This window comes from Tuber melanosporum (genome assembly GCF_000151645.1).
Source record: "Tuber melanosporum whole genome shotgun sequence assembly, scaffold_65, strain Mel28".
Lineage (NCBI taxonomy): Eukaryota > Fungi > Ascomycota > Pezizomycetes > Pezizales > Tuberaceae > Tuber > Tuber melanosporum.
Genome location: NW_003299112.1, coordinates 499915 through 526017, shown reverse-complemented (window position 1 = coordinate 526017; position 26103 = coordinate 499915). Strand labels below are relative to the sequence as shown.

Sequence of the window (26103 nt, the reverse complement as noted above, 5' to 3'; positions counted from 1 at the left end):
GAAGTAGTAGTAACGAACTTATTATTGTCTCTGGTTCAATTTAAGTCCACAATAGAGTACGCGTTAAAAATAGACAGACAACAATTTCTAATGCAAATTCCCATAGGTATAATTCTTCACATAGATTCCTAGTTCAAGTTAAAGGTATTAGATGCATAGAACAAATCTGTATTTCCTCACATACTATCAGAAGTGAGAATATTCCCTACCAACTATTCAAGGATACAGGATTCACATGAGTACTGTGAGTACAATTACAGTACAAATTACCCTTACTCCGAACTTCCAGACAGATGAGATACAAAAGATATATGAGGCGGACACTTTCTGTCTGGATGTAGACACCTTTTGTTTGACATAAAAGTTGTTTTTGCTGATGAAATATAGTGATATCGAGGTAGAACACCTATCTTATCCAACCTATCAAGATATTAAAGTCAACTGAGTTCTTTAACATCAGTCAATTTCCTGTTCAGAGCAACTCATTCTTGACGGAACTGCTAGCTATTCCAACGGGCATAGAGACACCCTTTTTGTTCATCAAACTCACATGTCATAGCAGTGATATTTGGTTTTAGTTCATCCTGTAACCTTTTAAGTGCTTCTTGGATTCGGGCTTCTATATTGGTGTAGCTTGCAACAGACATGGCAATGTAGTAGAACAGAACTGTGGTTGAACATATGGTAGGAGGAGGTGTTTTCAAAATATTGTGCATTGACAAAATTAACCACGATTCAACAATCAGTAGCAACCCACCTCTCTTCATTACTCCGTACTCTCAACAGTTCCTAAAAGAATTGCTCTAAGTCAACCAAGAAGAAACCATTCTGCTCAATTCTTTTTCTCAATAAACTATGCCTCCTATTCTTCTCAGTCATGCCAAAATACCTCTTCCCTCTACACATCTCTCTGAGTTTACCAGGAGGAGGATTCTCAGGTTATACAAGCCTCAGATGAGATATCAGCAAATTTCCCACTGCTTTAATATCCCCTACGCTACTCTCAGAGACATAATTGTAAAGGGATATCAAGAGGGCAAGGAGAATAAGGGTAGAGAAAGACATCCTAAAACTACCAAGTTACAGGATGATGCTATGGTAGAGGAAGCTCTTAAAAATCGCCATACTAGCTATTCTGTCATTGCTGAACCAGTTGCTCCCAATGTTTCTCATAGGACAGTAAGGAGAAGACTTGAAAAAAAGCATCTTAGAAATTGGATGGCACAAGAGAGAGTTCATTTAGATGAGGATCTAGCTCAAGAGAGGTTGGAATAGGCATTATCTCATAGGCATTAGACAAAGGAGATGTGAAGAAGAAAGGCAATAAAGGGGGATGAAGTAGCTGTGGAAAGGGGAGGAGGAAAGAGGAGAAAATGGGTTTTCAGATACCCATATGAGAAATAGAATAAGGATTTTGTTGAACCTAAGGCTAGGAGAGGGGAGAGAGAGATTAGCTAGATAATGGCTAGTTGTTTTTATAGTCAAACTCATGGTCTTTTTTTGCCTATTTTTTCTAATCCTTCTTCTACTAGGAGTGGAGTTACTGGGAAGTCAATTATTGATGTTTATAATTATTATAACTTTCTAGGGATATGGGAGAATGTCAGAGAAAAGGCTGGAGAAGAAGAGGTATTTTTTATCATTGACAATGCTAAGACTCACTTGCCTTTTAGGAGATGGCCCAGAAAGCAAGGAATTACACTAATGGAAATTCCTGCCTATTCACCAGATCTTAATCCAATTGAAAATATTTGGTCTCTGGTGAAAGGTAAGCTTCACAAGCACTACCCTGAGCTATATCTTATGAAGGGTGATGTCAATGTGGTCAAGAAGGCAATAGTAGAGGCCATCACTCATTATTGGGAACTTCTTGACCCAAAGGTTTTTGATACTTTAGCTGGATCAATGGTGGATAGAATAGAGGCAATTATTAAGGCTGATGATGGTATACCAAATATTAATTTCTACTATGTATTTATATCTTTTAATTTCTTTTTTTTTTTTGGTTTTCATGATAGTGGATTGGTGGGTGAGTGTGGTTGTCATCGCCGAAGATTTTCCTCTGTTGAATCGCGGTTAATTTTGTCCACGCACAATAGTTTTGTTGAGATATCCATTCTGTTGAGCTGTCCGGCACTCTGTAGGAGTGCCGTCAAACTTTGCAAGTCGCCTAGCGTCTTTCAAAGTGGCGGGAACCTTGGCACGGTTACCCTTGAGGGTCGAGCTCGCTCGTACAAGCATCATACTGTACCATACACGAGTTAATATTACAGTTTTGTATATCAACAAAAAATTATGTCTCAATGCTCGGCACTGACGTGAAGCGAGAATCGCCATGCTCATTCACCGTGAGCACAATGAGCACAATATTGGAAGGTGGGGAAAATGCAGGGTCGCTCGCTGATCATCGAACTGATCTTCTTTCCGTCGGCTTCTTCCTTGCTTATTTTGCTAGGATCTGAACATTCACATATCACAAATCGCGACGCACGTACTTGTACAGTACTCGAGTGCATACATATATATATATGTGTGTGTAAGAGTGGGTGATCCTCAACTCCGTGAAAAGTATGATACCAGTAAAGCAAGGTAAAGCAAAGCTCCAACGCCCCCCCACCAGGACCATTTCGATCTACCATACAAGTACCGTGTTGGTACATCAGTTATAAAGGACCAGCCAGCGAGTGCGGTTGAAGCGAGTGGTGTGGCTAGATGGAGACCAATCTCATGCCATCACTCTCGCCCATCCATTATGCAATGGGAAAAAAGGGGGAAAGAAAAGGTGCAAAAACACCGAAACACCGGCCATCGTAGAAATAAGACCCCACAAACAGAAATGCCAGCGCTGGGTGAAATGAACATCAAATGAAACGGAAAGACAGCCAAATCAAACCAAACCAAACTAAACGTAAAGTAGTCGGGAAGCAAGGGAAAAATGGAATATCTCTAAAAGTACACCCCCCCCCCCATTAATTAAGGTAAAACCGGACAGTAATAATAAGCAAAAGCTGTGACCTGATATTATGAAACAACGTGAAGGATAAAACAAAGGCTATGCTCCGATCCGGCCCATCATGGAGAGTTTAACCCGCATGTAAAGAGAAATGAGAAGAAAAAACCCCACGAACTCCGATAGCCCAACCGACCATGCCGTGTGCAAAAGAAAAGTGAGATGAAGTGAGGCGAAGTCTTCGGGGAATCACGGACTATCAAGCACCCAAGACAAAAAGGGAACAGGAGAGAGAAAAGAAACAGAAGCAAATGCACCGTCCGTCATGATAATATAGGCAGAGACCAAGAAACTAGGGGGGAAGAAAGAAAGAAAGGAAATCAGCAAGCCTCCTGAATATCGCTAAGCCACTTTGCAACCCCCTCCGTCAAAAAGTTCTCCACAACGTTCCCGGGTTCCTGCGCAACGGCGCGAACAACATTCTCCAGAGCTCCAAGAACCATACACTTGCATCCCTGGACATTGAGTTTTTGGAGTTCGTCCCCTCCGTCGCGGGCGGTGGTGCGGCTGCCACCACCACCAGTTTGTGGCCGTGGGAGGGGAGTGGCGGATATACCAATGACTTTTTCCACAGCGGTAGCGAGAACGTCATCGACATCGCATACGAGTTCTTCGTCGATTACTTCCTCCTCCCCCCCCTCTTGAGCAGCGGCGGCCGTGGCGGCGGTGCCAAAGTATGGACCTGATGCAACGAGTGACGGCTGTTGGATATGTAGATGGCGGTAAGCACCTAGCACACTGGGTAGTGGTGAGGTGGTTCCCGGAGAGGCAACCGGTTTCTTGCTGCGTCGACGGAGACGAAGGCGTTTTATCATGCGTTCCCTCGTGTCTGCGATTAGGACCGAGCAGACCTCGATCCATCTGTCGTTGGGGCTCTCCTGACTGGTGCCGCCAGACTCGGAAGCAGGTGTGGCGCCCATTGGCTGGCGGGGTGTTGCCTCGGCCCTCATGGCTCTCTTGATCTCCTCTTCAACTTCCGGGTATGGTTTCACGGCTTGGAGGGCGAAATCGGGATGGAACTTTTCATCGTCCAGCCACCCCGCTACATTGACCGCGTTCTCTTCAAGATCGGTAATCCAGCTGGGCATTACCATTCCAGATGAGAAACTCATGCCAGACCCCAGGAACCCATTGCCCATGCTCTCCAAGGATGGCATTGACATTGCCCATCCGGAACTGGATGGAGAGCTGACGGGAGATGTGTATCCGGTTGTCGGGAAGTCCAGGGATGGCATCGGGATGTCAACGTCGACCACCCCATCATTCTCGTCGACTGATAACCTCACTTGGCTCTCGGAAAACTGAAGGTGGTGATTGTGGAAACCATGGTGTGCGGGTAGCGACGGTGGCGCACTGTGTTGCTTATGGTGGTGATGATGCTGCAGATCGTCATCCTCCAAGTACAATTCCCCGACGTCCACCGGCTCCCTCTCATCGCCACTGATTGCCCCACCCCTACCAATCACATCAAAACCGTCATCGTGCTGCAGGCTGTTTTCGCTTGGGGCGGTAGACCCTGTTTTTGAATGGCTCCAGAAACTGAGAAAACTACCCCATCCACTATTTGAATCCATGCTTGTGTTTGCAGTCCCAGTTCTTTTTAGTGTGCTCATTAGATTCATACTTGCTGCACTGTTGCTGCTGCTCGGACGCACATCACCTTTCTGGGGGCTCCCCGGTGCATTAGCCGGCATAGCAGTCACGGAGCTTGGGGCCGTGGTTAGTGCCCCTGCACTCCCCGCTTTTCGTGCAGGATTCGCCAAAGGAAGTTGCAACACAGATGGCGCAGTGCTTGACTCCCCACTAGTCGCCGCGGGGATATCCCATCCGACAACCACCCCCTCTTCATCACCAGTGACCATGCTAAGCTTACTGGGCTTCCTCTTGGCTCTGTTCCGTAGAGAGCTCTTCTTGCCCCCCATGCCGTTTCCCATTGCCCCCGAGATGGGCGGCGATTGGGAAAGATAATTGATCGACGAAGTCCTTGAAGGCGGCGGGAGTCCATCCCACTGGGGAAAGCTCTTGGTCGGCAAGAATGCCGAAAGGAGATATATGAGTCTTCTCGAAGCCATCTTGTCGCTCGAAAGAATAACGGTCCGAGTGGGTATGGGGAACTCCTCATTATTACCCGCTACCTGCTGTTGCCGCTGGTGCTTCCGCCTGTATGGTAGTGGGCCAAGGACGTCTAGCCACTCCGTGTGGTGGCCGAGAAATGCGGTCAGTAATGTGAGGAAAAAACTGCACGTCGCGTAATTAGTATCTCCGATAAGGAAAACAGCCAGTTGGACGGCAGTAACTCACAATTTCATTTCCCTTCCTCCAAATCGCTCATTGGCCCAATGCGCCTCGTCCCTCCACACACCCCACTTTCCCTGTCCGGTAATAACCCTAGGAACCTTAATTCCTGTCACAATCCTCCAGCGCAGCCTATCCACCTCCCCGCGCACACAATCGTCGCTCATCAATGCCCATTGCTTTAGCTCAATCCTCCTCCTGTACTTGAATCCGTTCTGACAGACCGTCTGCGCGGAAGTTATGCCAGCGGTGTTCAAAACATTGAGAATCTGAGTTTGCGCAACACATTGTAGGTCCGAGAGCGCTCTATTGATGACATCCCAGTGCTTAGTGATCAAATCCATCCGGTCATCTATCGAAGGAGGGGCCTGGAGGTCATCAACCACGGCATCCGACCTCAGACTATTAAGAGAGTGCTGTGGGAAATGGCCGTCGTCAAATGGTGGAGGTGTTGAGCACAGGAAGTCGGGGTGCCCATGATCATGCTCGAAAGATGTACATGTACTTAGCTGGCAACACTTATGACTGAGAGATAGAGAAGAAGTTGTCGACGGGCGGTTGTAAACGGCTGGTGGGGGCAATGAAATGATCAAACCAAGAGCGTACATATAAGTCTTGGGTGGCTTGACGATCTTGGCTGCGGCAGCCGCAGGTCCACTTACGGGCTGAGCGCTATTGGCCATTTTGGGAAAGGGAAACCCATGTTGAGATCCTGGCGAACTTGTGGGTGTAGAGGTATGGTCTTTAGAGCCCGAAGGGGGATTGGGAAACGTTGGGCTTGGAGGCATTACTACTGAAAACAGCCGTGTAATCAAAACTTCCTTGCGGCCATCCTTATGCGACTCTGTCTCCAGTTGTTGGGGGCCAGAAGAAAGGTTTCGAAGTGATCCACGTCTTGAGGAAACAGGACTATTTCGAATCCTGCCTTTTCGCTCTTCTGCTGTCGGAAGTATGTGAACCTTCGTTGAGGGGCCCTTATATGCTAATGGCGCCGAGCCAAACATACAATCCGTCAATACCGTCATCTCATGATCAGGCGCCACCCCGGAAGCACTTTGGGTTGGGTGATACGAAGAGGCGCCAAAGGGATGATTCGGGGGCATGGGACGTCGCCTGGAGCGGTGGTGGGGCCCTCCGAGCCCGGGCGACAGAGGGCCGTTGTCTTCAAACCCCGGCTGTGGTTGGCCCACGTTCCTCGGGACAGGTTGAGAGTCGTACAAGACGGCCTTCAGCTCGGCAGCTGTACCATCTTGAGCGATGATAACCCTCACATCTCGATCAGAGTCGAGATCAATGTTCTCGCCGAACCCACCACCACTGCTGCTGCTGGTATGAGAGCAGGACAGAGAGGAATGGAACGAGGAGCAAGTTGCATCGGGATAGAGAAGATTCCTGGTGTGTAGATCGTCACTCTCGGGGGCCGCGGTTGACGGGCGAGTGCCGTTAGGAGATGTGGCTGCTGAATTCGCAGATGAGAATAGACGACCAAGCATGATTGCGTAGTGGTCGTCGGGAGAGGGAAATAGTGGGAAGCGCGCGAAGTGGATTAACGGTCAAGAGAAAAACAAGATCGGGTATAGGAGAGGGACAGCGCTGGTAGTTAATGCCGCCGAACGGAATCCATGATCGCCCAGCTTATTGTATTCCTATTCCGACAGCGAAAGATATTATGGGGTTTGTTGGGTAAGCGACGAGAAGGTGTCGGCGTGGCCACGATTTGTGGTGAGTACCAAGGGTTTCTTTGTTTATGAGTTGACCCGAAAAGCCGGTTGAAGCCGCGCCTCCGGATGAAGTAGCAGCAGAGGAAGAGCTGCAGAGCAGAAGCAGGGCAAGAAAGGTAGCAAGAAGCAGGAACAAGTGTATTTTATAAATAAATAATAATACGGCGGCGCGGGTAAAGGTGTGGTGTCGCGTATGGAAGGGATGATATACGAATGGGGGTATATGGAAGGGGTGGTGGTGAAGGGGGTAAGGAGCAGCTAGAGGAGGAGGAGAGGGGAGCGGTGAAGGTTATCAGTTGTGGGCGAACTGCTTGCGTAGTTGCTGCTTCGGCCGTTCCGGTCGATGCAAGGGACACAGACCACCAACCACTATATCCGAGCAAGAGAAGGGTCTCGCACGAGCACAAGTACTCGAGTATGTCTGGGGAGTTGAAGCAAAGAAGATGGTTGGTGATGGGAGGCGGTTGTGTGGGTATCAGTAGCTACCGGTATGTTGTATTGATAGCTGCCCGTACCAGAGTGGCCATACAAACCTTGATCCGATTTGATTTGCGAAAGCGGCTGCAGATAACCACTGATTGGACTGGATTCGCCCGCTGTTACCAGGTGAGCGAAGGGTCAAACATTTAAATGCATCCAGCACACCCCCAATAATATAGGAATGATACATACAATTTAATTGCGAATTACCCCCGAAAACCCACAGGCGGCCAGCCAACTTTTGAAGACACGAGTGCGGTATGGGTTAAATAAAGGAAGGGTGAAAGTGACCCACGAGTTGCCCAACCAAATGGTTCTCGAGGGTGGGTAAAAAATGATGCTGTTAACAAACAGAGCCTACGAGTCCGGGACTCCCCTCTCAAAAAGACGGTGTACAGTACAAGCGGCGGCGGCGGCGAGTTAGACAGTGAGGGAGATGGAGAGGGAGAGGGAGAGACAAAAAAGAAAAGGGAAAATCGCAGCACAATACCGGGGCCTACGATATTCCGTAGGAGAGTGTTTGGGATGTGCTGTGCTATTCAGAGGGCGGCTCAATGTACCAGTATTGTACCGGCAACCTCACTCGACTTGGCGATGATTTCTCCTCAAGCAGCGTCCCGACGTGACGGTGGTGCAAATAGGGAGAAATATCAAGGTTGAGTGATTGTATTGTATGTACAGTAAAGTACTCGTACAGCACGGCGAAAGGGTTACCACACCGCCGCACGCAGACACTACAAAGGCCAGATGAAGAAGGGGTGAGGGAGGGGGAAGCACGAGGAAGAGAGAAGGCGAATAGGCGGCGCACTCCCACTCTAAGTAGATTCCGGGGATCTGACGGTTATCGTACAGCATCACACAGACATGGCGTTCCTTCTTCGCTCCCAGTCTGAACAGGATTCCTTCCCCACGGCGGAAGAAGTTATGCCTATTATAGGATAAAGCAACTCATGGACGGGGGAGGCCATAACTCACCGCATCTCACAGAAACTATGATAATGTACGGTACGAGTACTCGTAGCGTAACTCTACCCGCCTATTTCCGTTTCCAGGGGGGGGGTTCAATCAACAATTTGCGGAAATCTGATCTCGCGGAGAAGGCGAACACTGGAAAAAATGTGTGGACCAGAGTCGGCCGGGAAGTTGCCTTTTGGGCTTCATCTAGTCGAGTAATAGAGGAGGGTCTCATCATCATCCCCCCCCCTCCACCCCTTCCGATAATTATCACAACGAATTAACGCCTCTGAATTTCGAACAGCACAGACACGAACACGGACACCGACACAAACACACCATCAACCAACCCTCCTTCTTCTTTCCAACCTTCTTCTTCTCCACACCGCTCTTCCCTCGCTGACCCTGAAATAGCTTCGAATTATCGCTTTTTCGCGATAACTACTAGACAGTTAACGGCATACAAAGGCGAGCGATACGCACATGTCGAACACCGCCTTCCTCGCGAGCACCACAGCAGCGCGGCAACCCTCCTCCATCTTTCTCACCCACGGTACACAGATGTAATACCGGCACGTATAGACTACTTTACTCGAGTGCATCTACCGTGCAATGCAGTACTCGTACACATTGCAATGTCAAAAGTACTCCAAAGAAACGACCTCGATATGATACCTACTGTACGAGTACATACCATAACTTGACCAAAAAAAAAACACAAATAATGTTATCATAATGGAAATAATAATAATAAAAATAAAAACAAAACAAAAATACAATCCTCCACATAAAGTTAACTGTATCACGCCCAGAAAATGCAATCCTCATCACTACCCAAAATGCGCGTGCTTTGGCGTGTGTGCGTGGGAGGGTTTTCGTGCGAACGGCAGTTGTCGGCACACACAGGAATGGTATGGTATGATAGCAGCACATCACTTCCGGCACATACGATATCATAGGCCAGCCTCTCGCTCGCTCGCTGCTAGCATGAAGTCTCACGTCTCGTCTCAGGTTCGATATGATACTGTAAATTACTTCTTTTACTCTTTTTTTTTTTACCCCACCTTGGCAGGGAGACAAAAAGTACCATCATCATCATCAGCAGCAGCAGCAGCAGCAGCAGCAACGACGATGACAACCACACAATTTAGAACAATCTCAATCTCAACTCCACCAGAACAGAAAGGACAGAGGGAACCCCTAGCAAACCCAACCATCCACATCCAACCCATCCATCCCAACCCCACCCAAAAGTAATAATAATAATAGAAACCCACCAGAAAGCCCAACCCACCTAAGAAAGAAAGAAAGAGAGGAAAACTCCAGGGTCAAAATCCTTCCCAGTATCATTACCTACTTGTACAGTACAGTACTGTACTCTACAAGCACCCTTAGCCTGTAAATACGCCGGGCAAGGGAAATTCTAGATACACAAAAAAGGTACTCGTACATCCGTATTTTCCGCCCGCTAAACTGACTGACTTACGGAGCCTCCGAGTTGATCTCGATAAAGGTACTGGACTACTTGTATATCTTGTATACTAGTCCTTGCACCGAGAACTTCAAACCAATTATTATTAACCTGCTCACCGGAATATCATGGCGGTTCAAAGCCCGACATTCCACTCACCCCCCCGTCCAATTCTTCATTCATTCATTACTTATTTATTTACTGGTGATTAAACTCGCACCTAAGCGACAACCGATTGCCGATATGCGGGGCCGGGGATACAATAGCAATAGCATAATCGAGCAATCAATTAGTCGTTCAAAAGGATGGTCAACCGGTACCGGGCCAGGAAGAAAAGGAAAAAGAAAAAAGAAAAAACGATAGACGAACTGCCCCTCACTCTGCGCATGCAAGTAAGCTATTATACGGTACCTAGAGCAACTGTGCACTAATCCCAGGGATGGAGGAAGGGAGGGTTGGGTAGCGAGGACCGACGGACATGCGTACGTGTATTGTACTGTGGGGCAGATAGGTAGACAGGCAAGTAGGCGGTGTTGTGATGGTCATGATATACTCGGGTACTGTACTGTACGAGTACTGTACAAGTACTGTGTTCGTCGAGAACCGTACATCAGACAAGCAGAGATCCCCGAGATCAACGGATATCGCACGAAACATGCAAGTATTCCGCGCCGAGCGCTGTTTCCTTTCCTTTTCTTCACTCTTCTTGTTTTTATCGATATTATGGTAGTTAATGTTCGCGGTCGGTGGGTGGTTGTGATGAGAGAAAAGAAAAGAAAAAAGAAAGAAGAAGAAAAAGAAGAAGAAAAAAAAAAAAAAAAAACATGTAATGTGGTGATTTCCGCTCCGATGAGGTGGAGTTTGGAGGGATTGGTGAACCAAGGAAGAAAGGAAGAAAGTAACACTGTACAAACAAAAGTGATATCAAAGCCATCAACTTCGTCGTCATCGTGATGATCGTCATCATCTGTTCCTCTTCTTCCTCTTCGGCAATACCGGTAGCTATATTTACTTCCCGTCACTATGCTAGCAAGCACGTTGTGTGTGTGTGTAAACCTTTTATTCTTCCACTATCTCACCTACTAACTAAAGTAATCGGAGTACGGCATGGGATACTGCCCCCAGCCCTGGGCCCCCCTCAACGAAATCTTTCGCTACACCCCCCTGTAGGCCATACAAAGGAAACTCCCACTCCCTTCCTCTCCTCTCCCTCAAACAGCTTTGGTCCGTCACAAAGGAAACCCACTCCTGCCCCCCGGCCCCATGGTCGTAAACAAAATAAAATCCATCAACAAAGGAAACCCATTCCTGCCCCTTTGGCCCCATGGTCGTGAACAAAAGAGATCCAAACTAACAAAGGAAACCTACGCATGCCCCCTGTGCCCCGTAGTCGTGAACAAAGGAAATCCAAACAAACAAAAGGAACCCACGCCTGCCCCCTGTGCCCCGTGGTCGTGTACATTATGAAATAACAATCTGACCAGCATTACTCCCCTGGTCCACTGGGCGCCTCCTCCGTGTCTTCCGCCGTTGTAGCCTATCGGCCCTTTCTCGCCGGGTCGTGTATTCTGGCATGCGCCGACTCATGCTGCACGTCCCTTAGTACCATTTCCCCACATATCTTGCACGGCCGTCGTGGTCTGGGTTTCACCGGTTTCTGTGTTGGTTGGCTTGTGGGTAGGTTAATGTTGGCTCCGATTACCTGGGCGGCGTCTGGTTGTTGGGTGCCGTCCTCCTCCCCAGTCATTTCTGGTTTTCCCTTAAGTTCATATGGCCAGTCGTCCATCCATTGAAGGAGTTCTCCTTGCCTTTTGTTGTCGTAGAGCCCGATTGTCGTGGTGGTTGTTACCCCGCATCTGTTTGCTAGGTGGTCAAAGGTTATTATGTCCTGATCGCATGGGCATCGCCTCCTGGCGCCGGTTATCTCCTGGTATGGCCAACCCGCCGTTGCCATTAATCCTAGCAGCCTTTTAAAGCTTTGCCTGGTTAGGGAGTGTAGGTGCTTGTGCGATTTAGAGGGCCTTCCTTGGTACCTGGTCCCTTCGTTGGTGACACTTTCTGCCCATTCTTGTTGCATCCGGTTTTTGAGTGCGTCTTTGCCTAGCTGGTAATTGCCGGTGGTGGTGATAACGTCTTCTGCCCCGTGCCTGGCCATCCATCTCTTTGTCCAAGTGTTGTGGCGGTCCTTGGTGGTGGCTCGTAGCGCCAGCAAGTTTTGCCTGAACTGCATCATGAGGTCCAGTGGCGGGATCCCGAGTTCGGTAAGGAAGGCCAGGACCGGTGTTTTCTTTTCCAGCCTGAAGGCGGTTCGGATTATCTTGTTGAGGGCCGCCTGCGCTTCTCTTATCAGGCCTTTGTTTCCCCATGTCTCTATCCCGTATGTCAGCTGTGGGATTATCAGGCCCTTGATTAGTCGCAGTGTCGTCCCCGCATTCAGTCCCCCCTTGCTGTACCTGGACGTCACTGCCCTTATGCGGTGTCCAGAGCTGGTGGCTTTGTTGATCCAGTGCCTGACGTGATGGTCCCATTTCCATTTGTCTGTTAGGAAGTATCCAAGCCACCTTAGGTGGCCTTGACCAGGTATCTCTTGGCCCCGTAGGCGGACTTCGAACTTGTTCTGCGGTGGTGTCTGTACGAAGATTGTTTCGGCTTTACTGGGTGCGAACTCGTATCCATCTCCGGCTACGGTTGCCTCAAGTTCCCTAATGGTTTCCTGGTGCAACCTTTTTCCCTCTTTCGTGTCCCGGTATGTTGTTGCTATCAAGATGTCATCCACGTACATCAGGACCTTGGTTTCCGCTGTTTGGGATGGCGTTGCCTGTACTTTTGCTGTTTCTAGCATGCTGATAAGGAAAAGTATTGGTGATAGGGGAGAGCCCTGTGGCGTGCCCTTGTCAGTAGCATATCCTCTGGACGTTCTGCCATTAAACCGGTAGCTGGTTGTCCTGTCGGTGGCCCAGTGTCGGACCCATTGTGCCAGGTGACCTGAGTGCTTTCCGAGCCTGTTGCATACCTTACCCATCTGTAGGTGGTCGAATCCCCCCTGGACGTCGAGGGTGGTGATGCATTTGCCGGCTTTTCCGGTTGTGTCCATTACGTCGTTTAGGGCTTGTATGCCATCTGTCGTACCATATCTCTTTCTCCCTCCGAATATATTGCCTTCCAGGATTTCGAGCCTTGCTATCTGTATGACTGCCACTCTTTCTAGGGTTTTTGCCAGTATGGATTGTAGCTGTATCGGTCTCCAACTTTTTGCCACTGTGTATGATGGTTTGTTTAGCTTGGGTATCAGTATGGTGGTGCTGACCTTCCAGCTTTCTGGGATTCCTTCTCTCCATGCCCGGTTCATCATTCTTAGAAATAGGGGTTGCCGCATTTTCCTGAAGCATTTAACGAGTCTGGTGGTGATGTTGTCTGGTCCACTTGCCGCTCCGTTCGGTGATTGTTTGATGGCGGCATCTAGGGTTTCTATTTGTAGTGGCTCAGGTTCGTTATTTATTTGCTCCCTGGCCCGTCTCCTCTCTCCTCCGTATAGGGCCGTGTGGATTTCTTGAGCGATATCCCCGTGTTCCGCTACCACTTCGCCGTTTTCCTTAGACAGCGCCGGTATGGGGTGCTTGGTGGCCCTTGGCCGGACCGTCCTGAAGCATTCGGGATCTGTTTCTTCCTGAAGGGCTTTCCCGTTAGCTTCGAGTTTGGCTTCCATTATGGCTTTCCGCAGGTTCTTCTTTTTCTCCTTTAGTTCTGGGTGTCGGGGGTATTTATGCGCGAGCTTGAGGACCTCCTTTCGTTCTTGCTGCAGGGACTTGTTCCAGAAAGCCTTGCATCCTGGCTTTTTTCCGGGGGTGTGCCTTCTGGCTATGCGTGTGAGTTCCTTTTACACTTCGGCTGGGTGGTCCTTGTGGTCATCCATGAGGCTGATCTCGGCCCTAATGGCCTCCCAATCCGCTTTGTCGTGCCTTAGTGGCTTTTCCCCGTCGTCCCTCCATGTGAAACTGGTTTTTATTACCAGTGCCCTATGGCTTGCTGTTGCTAGGTCCAGTGCTCGTACTTCGATACTTTGCCCTCTGTCGGTGGCCACAAGGTCCAGGGTTGTTCCGTTTGGGTTGGTCGCGTTGGGCGGGTGGGTGATTACATGGGGGTTTCTCACTGTCATATCCCTATCGTCCATCCATCTGGCTAGCCTTATTCCGGCCGTGTTCTGGCACCCCTGTGACCAGGCGGGGTGGTGTGCGTTCATGTCCCCTATTAGGATGTTGTTTCCCCCGTGCGTGTGCCACTGGTCTGTTGTGTCGAAGTCCTTCCCCGAGGGCCTCTGGTAGCCAAAGGTAATTTCCGTGCCTCCGGTCCACAGTGTGATGTATTGTGTCGTTATTTGTTCAACCACAAACATGTGCACGTATTTATCTCAAATATATACAGCACAGCCGTATTTCACCGCCTTTGTGCTTGCGTAGCATGTAAATCCTTCCAGATGTATCCAATCCTGATTCTCAAGAGGGCATTCTGCAATCGCTATTATTTTCGGTTTCCATTTTTTTGAGAGTTTCAGTAACTCGGTGACAATGTTCATGGACCCGCTGAAGTTGTGATAAATTATATCTGTTGCCATATTTATTTAGGCATCGGGGAAGGGGCCAGCGCTGCTGGTGCTTTTCCTTTGTCAGCAGCCGTGGGGGGTTGCTGTGCCGGGGACTTCACCCTAGTCCTAGTTGGGCAATGGTTATCTCCGGCGAAATGAGAGGTTTCTTCACAGTTTACACATCTTCTCAGGGTGTGGGAGCACATCTTTCCCTTTCCTGCCGTGCAGTACGTCTGTGCGCAAAGGTGGTCCTTAGTGTGGTGCCTTCCCCCCGCAATATTTGCATATTGCTTCCATCCTGCAATGGACGGCGTGGTGCCCGAACTGCAGGCATCTCGCGCAGCAGGTTGACGAGTCTTTCTTCACGTATTTCCGGAAGGTGCACCTCATGCCAAAGATGGCCAGGCTTGGGAGGGGTTTTCTGGTTTCCGCCATGATCCAGTCGTTTGCCTCTACCGCCACGATTGCCGAGGACTTGACTTTTCCTTCAGCCTTGAGCGCTGTCGGGGACCTGAGCCATTTAGGTCTGTCTAGCAACCGGACCTGTGGGTTGTATTCGGAGATCTCCTTTGTCAGGTCCTTCCATCTGTCGGAGTCTGCTTCCCATTCTTCAGGTGTCCAGTCTTCGTCACCTAGTGGTATGCTATTGATGACGATGTTGATAGACGGTGTGTCTGTGGTGATGTTGAAGTCGAAAACGTCAATCTCGTTCAGGGCCTTGGTGATTGCCGATTCATCACTGAGGGCTGGTTCGGCCGGTAGGTCTCCCATGGTGGTAAGTACCAGGTCGTCGTTTCAGTTGAATTCTGCGTATGCGAATTTAACCCTGGACGCTGAGTTGACCGCGTCTCGGATTCTGGCTGGTGACAGTCCCGCTGCTCCTATTCTGAGGCCCCTTTCTACCGATCGAATAAGGAGCCTTCTTTGTCTGGCGTGTGGGGTTGAAGGCGCCGAGGGTGCTGTTTCACGGATTCCTGGCGCTGGCTCTTGTCTCCTTTTCTTTGCTGGGACTAGCCGGAAGCCGTCGACGTCGATCCCGGAGGACGTAATGGCGGCCCATGTCTGCCTGAGTGCCGCTTTCTGTGGGGCGGTTACTTCTGCCCTGGTGCTCGCTTTGGCCGGCGGTGCCAGTACTGGTGCGTCTCCCTTGGCCTTTCTTAAAATTTGCTTGGGGGGGAGGGGCTGTGGTGCGGCATTGTGGGTTGGGGGGGGGGGGGGGGGTTGGTGTGGGTTTTTTGGTGGGGGGGGGGGGGGGGGGGTTTTCTGGTTGGGGGCTGGGGCTTGGGTTCTGGGCTGTCTGGGGGCAGCGGATGGGGTAGGGGTAGGGGTGTTGGTGTTGGATTGTCTAGTCCTTAGCCTTATTTCCCCGGTGAGCCGTTCTTCCATTGCTTGCATCTGTTCTTGGAATTTCTTCTCCAGCTGATGGATGAAGCCAACCATGATGCCGACGGTGACGGGGCGTTCTAGTTCCTCCTTTTCTTTTGGTGTGAGCTCGACTTCCGTCGATTCATACAGGGAGGAGGGGGTGGTGGGGCGGTTTTGGCTTTGCGGGGAGGAGTTCGGGTTGTTTGTCGCATTGCCTGTCAGGGTCCCCGGGATTTCTCTTGTCGTGGTCAGGGGGGAGGAGAATCGTACTTGCCTGGGTGCATTCTGGGGGGCCGAGCTCTCCGGCACTTCGCTTGGCTCGTGGGCGTGTTGGCTGTCTCCCAACCCGGTTTGGTCTGTGTTTCTCCCGTTTCCCTGCGACATCGCTACATCTTGTGTAGCTTGCGTCTCGGTTACTCCGATGTCTTGAGACTGGTCCATGTGTTCATTTATTTCGCCCAACGGCAGGGAGGAGGCTGGGACCTGCGGTATCTGGGATACTGGCACAGGGCTTTCTTGTGACGGGTGGTAGGAGGAGGCTGCCGCTGCCAGGAAGGCTAGGGCGTCGGTGTCGGCTGCGTCTACCGCTTCATTGCCAAAGATTTTCTGGAGCGTGGTCCTGAAGCCTGGAAGTTCCGGCTGGGGTGCTGCTATGGTCGGGGCTTTTGTGTTCCCGGTGAGGAGGACATAGCACGAGCTCGTGCATCCTAGTTCTTGTCTGACCTCGGGGAAGGTGCTTCCCCTGGCCACGATCCTGTTTCCCACGTTGATTAAGGCGTTGGGGCAGCCTCTTTGATGCCTGATGGTGGCAAACATGGGGAGCGTCGAGTTGAGGGATACTCCTTGCGGGGAGCCGGGCGGGAGGAGGCTGGGGGAGTTGATCCTTGGCCTTTTGGTAGGGCTTCTGGGTCCTCCCAAGGGAGAGGGAGAGTGGGGAAGATGTGGCAGGGCCGGAGACGAGGGTTGGGAGGTCATGGTGAGTGAGTAGGATGGTCTTATGGCCAGCGTCCTAAACTCTCAGAGGAAATGAAGCCTTAGAATAGAGGGCTGTGATTGGCCACACCACCTAAGGGAGGAGTATCGTGAGTGAGGGGGTGGAGTAGTTCTTTGAGTGAAAATTCTGGTTGTACCGGATAGAAAGATGATGTGTACACAAACAAAAATAAACTTGGTGTGGTTGCAGGAATGCCCCGCTAACTGTACCGGAATTTCCGAAATTTTTCTCGCTCCGTGTGTGTATGTGTGTGTGTGTGTGTGTGCAGTGATATCAAGCAAGAAGAAGATGAGGGAGGATGAGGGCAAGAAAAGCCGAGTGTGATTTCATGATTCCCAATGTCCAAGCCGATGCAGGCGTCGCCTCGGGCTCTTGAAAACTATCTTCTTTGTCCACAGTGCTCCCTCCATCACCGAATCAAGGAATGTCAACTCTTGGGCGCTGCAGGGCGGAGACTACTGGACGCTGAGAGATGGGACGGCGTTGCTCAGTTGTTGTCGCCGCTCGCTTCAAATGCTAAATCCTGGTCCCCGGATGAAAAACTGAACGTGGTGGAAGTTTTGTGGTGCGAGGTTTGGCAAAGTTTGATCTTGATCGATGGATTGTGCTGTGTGGTTAAGTATCATAAGTTGATTGGTTAATTAGTTAATCACGCAGGGTCACTTGTACTAGTAGTTGGTTAGGGATATCACCAGAGAGAGAGAGAGAGAGAGAGAGAGAGCAAGTTACAGTAGACTGATAGCCATTTCGCGATTGCTCTTTGGTAGATGAGGGAGCTACGGGTACCACATTACAGTCCATCCGTGGTGGCGCTATTTGTGAGTGACAGGCTATCTCCCATCTGGCAAGTTTTTATACTGAGTACGAGTAATTTAAGAGCCATCGCTCAAGTACAGTACAGTACCTATCGTGCTATACGATACTGTACTAGTACTATGCTTGCTTGTCCCATGCCAGAGGTACCGGTACAGTACCCGAAAAAACGGGGAGGGCATACCGGTATTTCGTGCTGGCGCTCAGATACTGTACTAGTACACCCAGATCTCCTATGATACAGTACCAAATATTCCTTCAATCCCTGTTTTCGGCTACGTACGGTACTTCTGGCTCGGGACAAGCACGAGTGCAAAGCCTCGAGATTGATGGCAAAGTGTGATGGACCTGCCAGCACCGGTATTTTGGACACCGGGCTCTACGATATCAACCAGTTACTGTTTCACACGGTAAGGACTCCAATAAACGGACACCATGTAGTCCAAAATTTCCTCCTCTGGGAAAGGGGCGAGTGACACACCAAAAGGCCTGCTTTCCGAGACAAATAAAAAAGGGAAAGAAAAAGAAAAAGAAAAAAAACACCAGACCTTACTAGGGGCGTCCTAGCATATTGTCCGATTATTCGAGTTCTTACGGTAGTTAGCTGGTTAGTTAGATGGCCATACCGTATCATATAGTTCAGAACCGCCTTTCCATGCCATATTTATCCTCCCAAATTTGTTGTGATGCCTCCCCTAGACTATCTCGAGTACTTAAGCTTGTACTTACTCGTACAGTACTCTAGTATCTGGCAATAGGTTACAAGTATCGGAAAACACGGCTCTGGTCACACAACCACCCAACCCCTGCCTCGTTTTCAAATATCATACTTTATCCCAGATACAAATAAGTACGAGTACAGTACCTTACAAGTGCCGGTACGGTACAAGTGCAGTACAGTGCACATTACCCCAAGCAGTCACAACCACCGCTCTATCAGGCTCACAGCCCGCTCAATCGATAAATCCACCGGCACTTTGAGAAACGAAACCAAAAACCAAAAACCTTAGTCTACCCTGCCCCATCCGGTTCCATCCCCATCCATGTCCCCGGCGCCAGTAGCCCATGCCCACTGGAGGAAGAAGAGGAAGAAGAAGGAGAGGAAAGGTAATTCCCGCGGAAAACCCACAGCAAAACTGTGTAGTGCGAAACTGTGTCGAGCGCTGCTACGAATGGCGGTAGCCTAGTTGAGAGCGATATCGTGTGAGGTATCCTTTCCAGGATTAGTCAGGCTGAGTGGACTAAGCGGGGAGGGGGGGGAGTTGAGTTACTGGCATCTATGCTGTCCGGTTGGCGTTTTTGTGCTAACACTCAACTTACTGACGGAACGGACTGGCGAGTGCGGCGCTTTGTGATGGGCGAGCGAGAGGATTTGGCGTTAAGGATTGATGATGGGTGGCGGTCACGCGAGCTGGTTTGCCCTCTGTGGCTATTGTATAACATTGCTACGTATCGTGGGAAATCATACAATACGGTGGTGGCTATTGATAATGGAGCATATTTTCCAGTAATCGAGGGCTGTGGAGGGAGGGAGGGAGGATACCGGTACTTCACTTCCTATCTGCCTACTTGCAATGAAACCTCATATGATCGATCTCTCGCAGCTATGGTAGCCTGGCTTACTGTGACTACATTGAGTCGTAATGCCAATTGAAAGTTCCCCAGCTTTTCGACCTCCTTCACCTTCCCCGTCACATATTATGTACTCCGCATTCATCGATTTCTTGCACCCCTATCAGAAACAAGCAATTACAGTGGAAAAATGAGGTAAAAAAGAAAGGCAATGAATCAGCGCCGCTTCCTCTCGTATCCCACTCATCCAACCGCAACTCCAACCCGATGCGCAAGTAAAATCCTAGATCCGGATCGCTCACGTCAGTATCATCAACTTTTCCCATACCTACACAAATACCGGTTCATGTTCCCAATCCTTCATTGCCGGACCGGCTAGACCATCATCGTGATGCAACAGCAACCCTTCATCCGCAAAACAACAATGGCTTTTTGCTCAACCACCCCCCCCCCCCTCACACAACACTTCCAATCCTGATTGAAAGTGTGTGTGTGCGTGTGCTCCCTATTGGTGACACAATTTTTCATGTCAGGTTACACACATGTTATGGTTACAGTACCGTACTTCCAGTTCCTCAAGCAGCACCGTACAAGTACGGTATCACCCTACCGCACACTTCGTACCGGTATTTTCCTTCAACGGCGGAGGGGGAGGAGGCTTCGGCAGTTGGGGAAGAGTCAACTTCACCGCGTATCACCCCCGCTCCCCCCTCTCCTGCAAAGAGTGGTGAGAGTGGTGAGAGAGGGGAAGTCAAGGGGAAGGAGTTTCCTTTTTTCTTTTTTCCCGCTTTTTATTTTGTTTTATTTTTTTAAAAGTAATCAGCGCTTGAGGCGACGGGTGGACCGTGGTGGGGCACGCGGCTAGATAAGGATTAGCGCGAGGCTTCACGATTCGAAGACTGTTTGGAAGCAAAACGTTTCAAGGAACTTTTGCCCATTAACTTAGTGCGCACTGAAGTGCACAACTGGTATGATAGCTTGCCACGAAACGGGTCAAGAGGCGAATAACCTCATGATATTATGACAGATGCCGGATGTCTGCCGTAAAGCATCACTTACGTTTTGGTTAGCTTACGCTCGAATACCGGGTTTCGGCGTTGGAGAGGTCGGTCAAGTACCCGTACAGTACCGGTGCTATACTGCACCCAAGTGTAGCGGAGTAGACAGATAGTTGTCTCAAAGTAGCTCGGAAGCCGCGGGGAAACGTCGTGGAAACCGGTTAGGAAATTTATGCCGCGCCCGGAAATACCAACCACCAACCTGCCAACCAAAACCATCCTTCTTCAACGATTCCCGTATCAACTACGGCAGCAGACAGCCGCATCTATCTATATATCAAAGGTACGAGTACGGCATTTGCCGTTTCCCACCTCTCGTCTTCCCTCCTACACGGCATAACTTGCAATGCAACAGCCATCAACCATATTATCGGGGAGCCCTCCTCAAAAAATCTAAGCCTTCAAATTTCCCTTTATCACTCACCCACGCATAGCTGTGGGAGCCCTTGCAGGAGTAGGCAGGAAGAGGAGCATGAGACTTTACAAGTATCGTACCAGCCTTCCATAGCGGCGGCAAGAGGAGCGATACACCTTTTTCATCCAGTGTAGCGTCGACTTATCGTACAACGTCTTTGCTGTATACCGGTATGATGGAAGGGGCGAACACCGTTAGGGGCCCGCATGCTTTATGTTGCATACCGAACTTTCAGGAAAACTTTCCCTTTCGGACCGAACAAAACGCTGGACTCATCACCCTCCCTCCCACACGGGCTCCATCGGGGCTCTCACGGGCTGCAATGACCGCCAATGGAGAGTTTTTTTTTTCCTTCTGAAGCGTTAACTAGTGAAAAAGCAAAATCTCTTTTCTCTCTCCCCGTGAGGTGATTTAGGCGAAGGGAGTGGATCATGGCAGTTGTGTTCGGGTGTTCTTGTCTGATTGGGAAAAGCTTATGATCGGGTACCGGTAAAAAAGCTTTGGCTTGATTGAGGAACTAGATTGGTTTTGGTTAGTACTGGTAGAGTAATTGAGGGTTGGGGGAAGGAAGTCCTGTTCTGAATTCTCGGAGAGAACAGGAGGGGAAGAGTGGGTGATGTCTCTCATGAGTCAAGAGTGGGGGGTTTTTGGGTTTAAGGTTTTGTGGGGGAGAGGAAGGGGAATTGGGACGTCCTCCGGGGCTAGCACTAGACGTTGGGTGGCGAAAGTGGGAGTATTGGAAACACCACTGATGTCTACCGGTGCACACCACAATAGTATCGTGATTCCGTTGTATGTGCCCCGTGAGTTACCAAGTTGCTATAGTACCACCGTATACCCGAATCTTCAAATTTCGTATAGACTATTTGCCGTGAATTTGCTTGCACACGGTACCGGTATACGTGAGCAACTTTTGAGAGATTCCGATTGATCGGTGGTCTACGTTAGACCACAGTTCGAATCTAGGTTCTATCGTCTAGGTTCAACAACTGACTCCTCGTATTATTGAGGCAGATAATCTGGGGGTCGCTGCTTCTCGTTAGGTTTGCGCATTCGCGACGTTTTCGATGCTGGTTTGTTTGGCCTTTTGACCCACTAATCGCACATGCGCAAATCCATCGTGCGTACGAGCACAATATGAAGTAAAATGACACGACACTTATTTGAAGAGTCGATACACTTTGTCGCTAAATCTATCCGAACTTCTACTTTTTTTACCTCTTGTACTTGATCGGAAACGTGTTTGCTTCTGTTGTTGCTTCTTGAGCTTCTTCAGTTAACCCCATCGCTTCTCAGCCTATCACCTGTTCATTGGACTCGCGGTCGTTGGTCAACTGGATCTGGAAGAATAACGCACGGATGATCGAGACAGTTGGCAACGGACAGCATCGATGCTTGACCGTAGCCGCTGGCGTTCGAAATCTGTCCGGGCTCAAGGTTTATAATATCAGGAAACGCCCCCTCTGTGGGGAAGCAAGGCTGGACGCTGTTCACGAGGCTTACCTGTTGGCAAATAGACTGACCTCTTTCCCACCGGTCCTTGGCGCAGGGTGGGTGGTGTTTTGCTTGTGGACCCCCTTTGCGGTCGGGGAACTGTCGTGTTGGAAGTAATGTGATTGTTGGACTTGCTGGGCATCCTCTCGGCGCAAAGGAGGGGCTCACGGGGATAGTTGTTTGGGTTTGAGGAGCACACGTTCGCGAAGTGAATACCCTCCCAGTGCTCAGGGAAACTGAGTCCCGATTTATGCTTTCGAGGTTGTTTAGGCGCCTGCCTGCTCTCGGGGCCAAACCGATCTATCTGGGATCGTCAAAATGTGGTTTGATATCGGGTAGATGAGGAAAACCAACTGCGTATCATCAATAGTCACTCGGTTCCTCGGGGATCAGTGTGTTGAAACCCGTGTTCGGACAATCTTCCTTCGTACTGGATTTGGGAGTGTTCTCTTATCTCAGAAGAGGAGTACGGTTTCGCTTACTAGTTGCTCTGGCTGTGTTCGGACACCGTGGTGTCAGGAAGATAGCTCCTGTGGTATCTGTCGATCCCTTTGGTTATCGGTTGGGTCGCCTTTTGGCGTTCCGCTCATCTCGCCTGGTGGCCATAAGTCCTTTGGATTAGCCCAAGGGAAGGTGAAGTCTTGGGTTAGTCTGGCTCAGGAAATGATCGATTTGAAGTCTTTTCTTGGTAATTCACGCCGGGAAATCTTGTATTGCACGAGGGGCACTTCTGTGTTGACAGCATTGATCGCCGAGTCATGGATCCCATTTTTGGTGAGGTTAATAGATTTACGGTTCAGGAGGTTGGTGTTAGGTCGCATATCCTCGCAGCGAGGGGAGGCATGGTCGGCACTCGAGTACATGACGAAGACTAGTGTACTGGAGGGCTTTCATGTAAGCACATGATTTTCCCTCCAATTATTTACAAACTATTAATCCACTTAATGTATGCCATAAAACTGTTATTCGGAAGATGTATCGGTAGCCACACATTAGCTTGCCAGATAATATTGTTTGTTTGGGGAGATGGTTGAAGATTGATGGGTTTTGTTGAGCCTTCCTCCTCTCTTGTAGGCTATCATACCCGCATGAGAGCGAGAAATGGCGGTCGATGAGAGGACTGGGCATTCGTGACTGCTACCTTTGATATCATAGCTTTGTACACACGCGTAACCATCATTGTTCATATGTCATCAACAGGGGGCATTGCCACAACTCCCGGCGGAGAGTTGGGTCTTCATCGTCTATTCTACCTCTGAAACTCGCTTCATACCTTTAGTATCACTATGGCTTTTCTTGCCTAAAGCATCACCTCCCCTGCACCGATGAAATGCCTGCTCGGTGGGTAAGCTTCTAGTCTGAACTAACAATCTATTCGAGTATGTCAATGAACTTTAACTTGGTGAGCTATCGAAGTCGGATTTCCTCTTTCAGTGATTCAGCCTTCGGTTATTAACACGGCTTCGCAGGGTTTTATTGAGTATACGGTTTTTCTTGATCCCCGCAAACCCGAATACGGTATGTGATAACATCCCATTTAATCCATGGTATCTCACTCGATTCTTTTGAGGAGGGGGTGCCGGTTTTTGAGGAGTAATTAATTAGTTAATTTTGCTCTGACATTAGGTCCGGGGGGTGCTACGGGCGAGGATGATAGATTTGCGCGAGCACGGGAGTAAGCGTTTATTCACTCTGTTTGCTAGAAAAAGGCGGCAGCACACAGCTTGCAGATCCCAGTTAACCGTTTGGCGGATCGGGAGGCTCCCCGCATTTGACAAGCAGACCTTTCCGGTAACGGTCATAGTGGGTTGTTAGGTCATGAGCGAATTTATACTTCCCTTAGCTTCTGGTCTTGCGAACGAAGCTGAGCACCGGACTGTATGGTATTGTCGTAGCAGGTTTTGGATAAGGGTTTTTCACCAGACATACTGTTACAAATAGCAAGAATGGTGCCTCTTCTTTCTAAGATTTTCTTAGAATCCATTAAAGAGGAAGAGAATTAAACCAGCCAAGATGAGCAACATCAGATACTCATCGTTCTCAGACCGTCCCCTTTCAAGAAGCTCTGTGGCCCGGAGTCACTCAAGCCCTACCTTGGACCACTATGGCCGGCGTGGAAACTTGACGCCAGAACGGGATCTGTCTTCGGATGATCAGGGGGCAGACTGGGTGTTTCAAGACAACTACGAAGATGATCATCATACTCCCTTCGGCAGAGATCACCAGTTAGTATCATCACATAGGAAACACCCCAGAGAAGCACGGGGCTCATGTTCCTCTCGCCGGTTCTCTTCATACTCCGATCCAGAGGCCAACTGGTCAGGTGATGAGCTTGAAGATGAAAGCAGCGGATACTATCGGGGTGAGCGGCGCCGTGGGGTCTACGAATGGGAACATGCGGTAGAATATCGAATCCCAAGGTCTGGGATTCGGTACGTCGGGAGCGAGAGTGTTCAGAGAAGATATCCTCACATCGTGGGATATCGCATACAGCATGCCGTTGACAACGATTTAAGAGGGCGGCACTGTGCAGGGTATGGATTTGGCTATGGATACGGAATTGGATACGAGCGATATGTGGTCGGTGTAGGGGGTAGGGAGGGTCTTGAGGTAGAGCTTGCTGGGAGGAGGTATCTTGATGGTTACACTATAAGACGGAGGAGGTATCTGAGATGATTTAATTGTATTGGAGATTCTGTGGGAGCCAATACCGATGTTGCAGTTGATACACTCCTCTTGCCCGGGCGGATCCTATCAATATTGTGTTTCAAAGTTGTCAAACTATGTTAGGGCCGTCTAAGAGTGCAAGAATCTGTAAATTTCGGGGATGAATAGTGGGAGAGAGCAAGTTATCGAGTGACAATCCATGATATGTAGATAAAAAATTGTAATCACTAAACACAATATCATACATCCATCCCTGGGCTACCCTTCTTACCCAGTGTCCGCATCTCAAAAACAAAAACTTTAATGGTTTTGGGTACGGGAGTAAGGTGGGCACAGCACTATAGCACCAACATATTTCACGTGCCTCCACGCTCTTCTTAGCTCTTCATGTATAAGTAGAAAACATCAGCTACAAAATGAAGAAATAGTAATCGATGGGGGTGAATTTCACTCGAAGGGTTTGGATTTTTCACGCCCATGACTTCTAATGAAAAAGGCAAGAACTTCCTCCGGCTTCCCTTGCACCCGCAATCATGGGCTAGGTGTTGAATGGGTACGATCAACTGTTTGTGATCCCGACTAGCTACCATCATCGCAGCGAGTGCGAATATTTCCGGATGGTGCGGGAGTGTCAGGTATGCGGGGAGCTGAGTGGCTTCAGTTCCGGGTGGAAAAGGCGAGTGATAGGAAGTGGGGGAAAAAAACATGGCCAATTGTCTGTGCGTATCTGGGCGCCCATGGTAAATCGGTGCCCCATGTTCGGTATAGCTAGGATAAATATGTGGTATTAAGGTTGTCTGGCTCATATTGTCCCCGCTTTCCACGGCCCAAACCTGGACTCGGCTGTCTCGGCGCTGGTTCAGAAAACGGGCAGCCCAATTGCGAGGCTTGCTTTTAGGAAAAGTGATTTTCTAAGGGCGGAAATGGAGCAGGGTGGGGAGTGGATGGGAGAGAGAACCTGGTAATCGGTGTTTGTTTTTATTTGAAGCGAGGAATAGGCGGGGGTGGTTCGTTCTTGAAATGGTCCCTATTCCCGGGGAAGGGAAGAGGTAGTGCGCTAAACGTTGCAGGCCATGTTGTGGACGGTGGTGTCGGAATTGACATTGGGTGAAGCTGCGAGTGATAATAAGTGAATATATGAGCCTGGGTTGGACTGCCGTGCCCTCAGTGTTCTACGGCGGGGCGAGCACTCTGGGTGGTTGGAATACCCGT

At 49.5% G+C, this 26103-nt stretch overlaps 1 protein-coding gene; it reads right to left on the bottom strand.

Annotated features, from left to right (window-relative positions):
* Positions 1-2509: 2509 nt before the first annotated feature.
* GSTUM_00010053001 (uncharacterized protein) lies at positions 2510-8255 on the bottom strand. XM_002841037.2 has 3 exons: positions 7699-8255; positions 5312-7622; positions 2510-5248 (listed from the first exon to the last, which is right to left on the bottom strand). The coding sequence occupies exons 2-3, from the start codon at positions 6796-6798 to the stop codon at positions 3331-3333; spliced, it is 3405 nt and encodes a 1134-aa protein (XP_002841083.1). The 5' UTR covers positions 6799-7622; positions 7699-8255; the 3' UTR covers positions 2510-3330.
* Positions 8256-26103: the final 17848 nt, after the last annotated feature.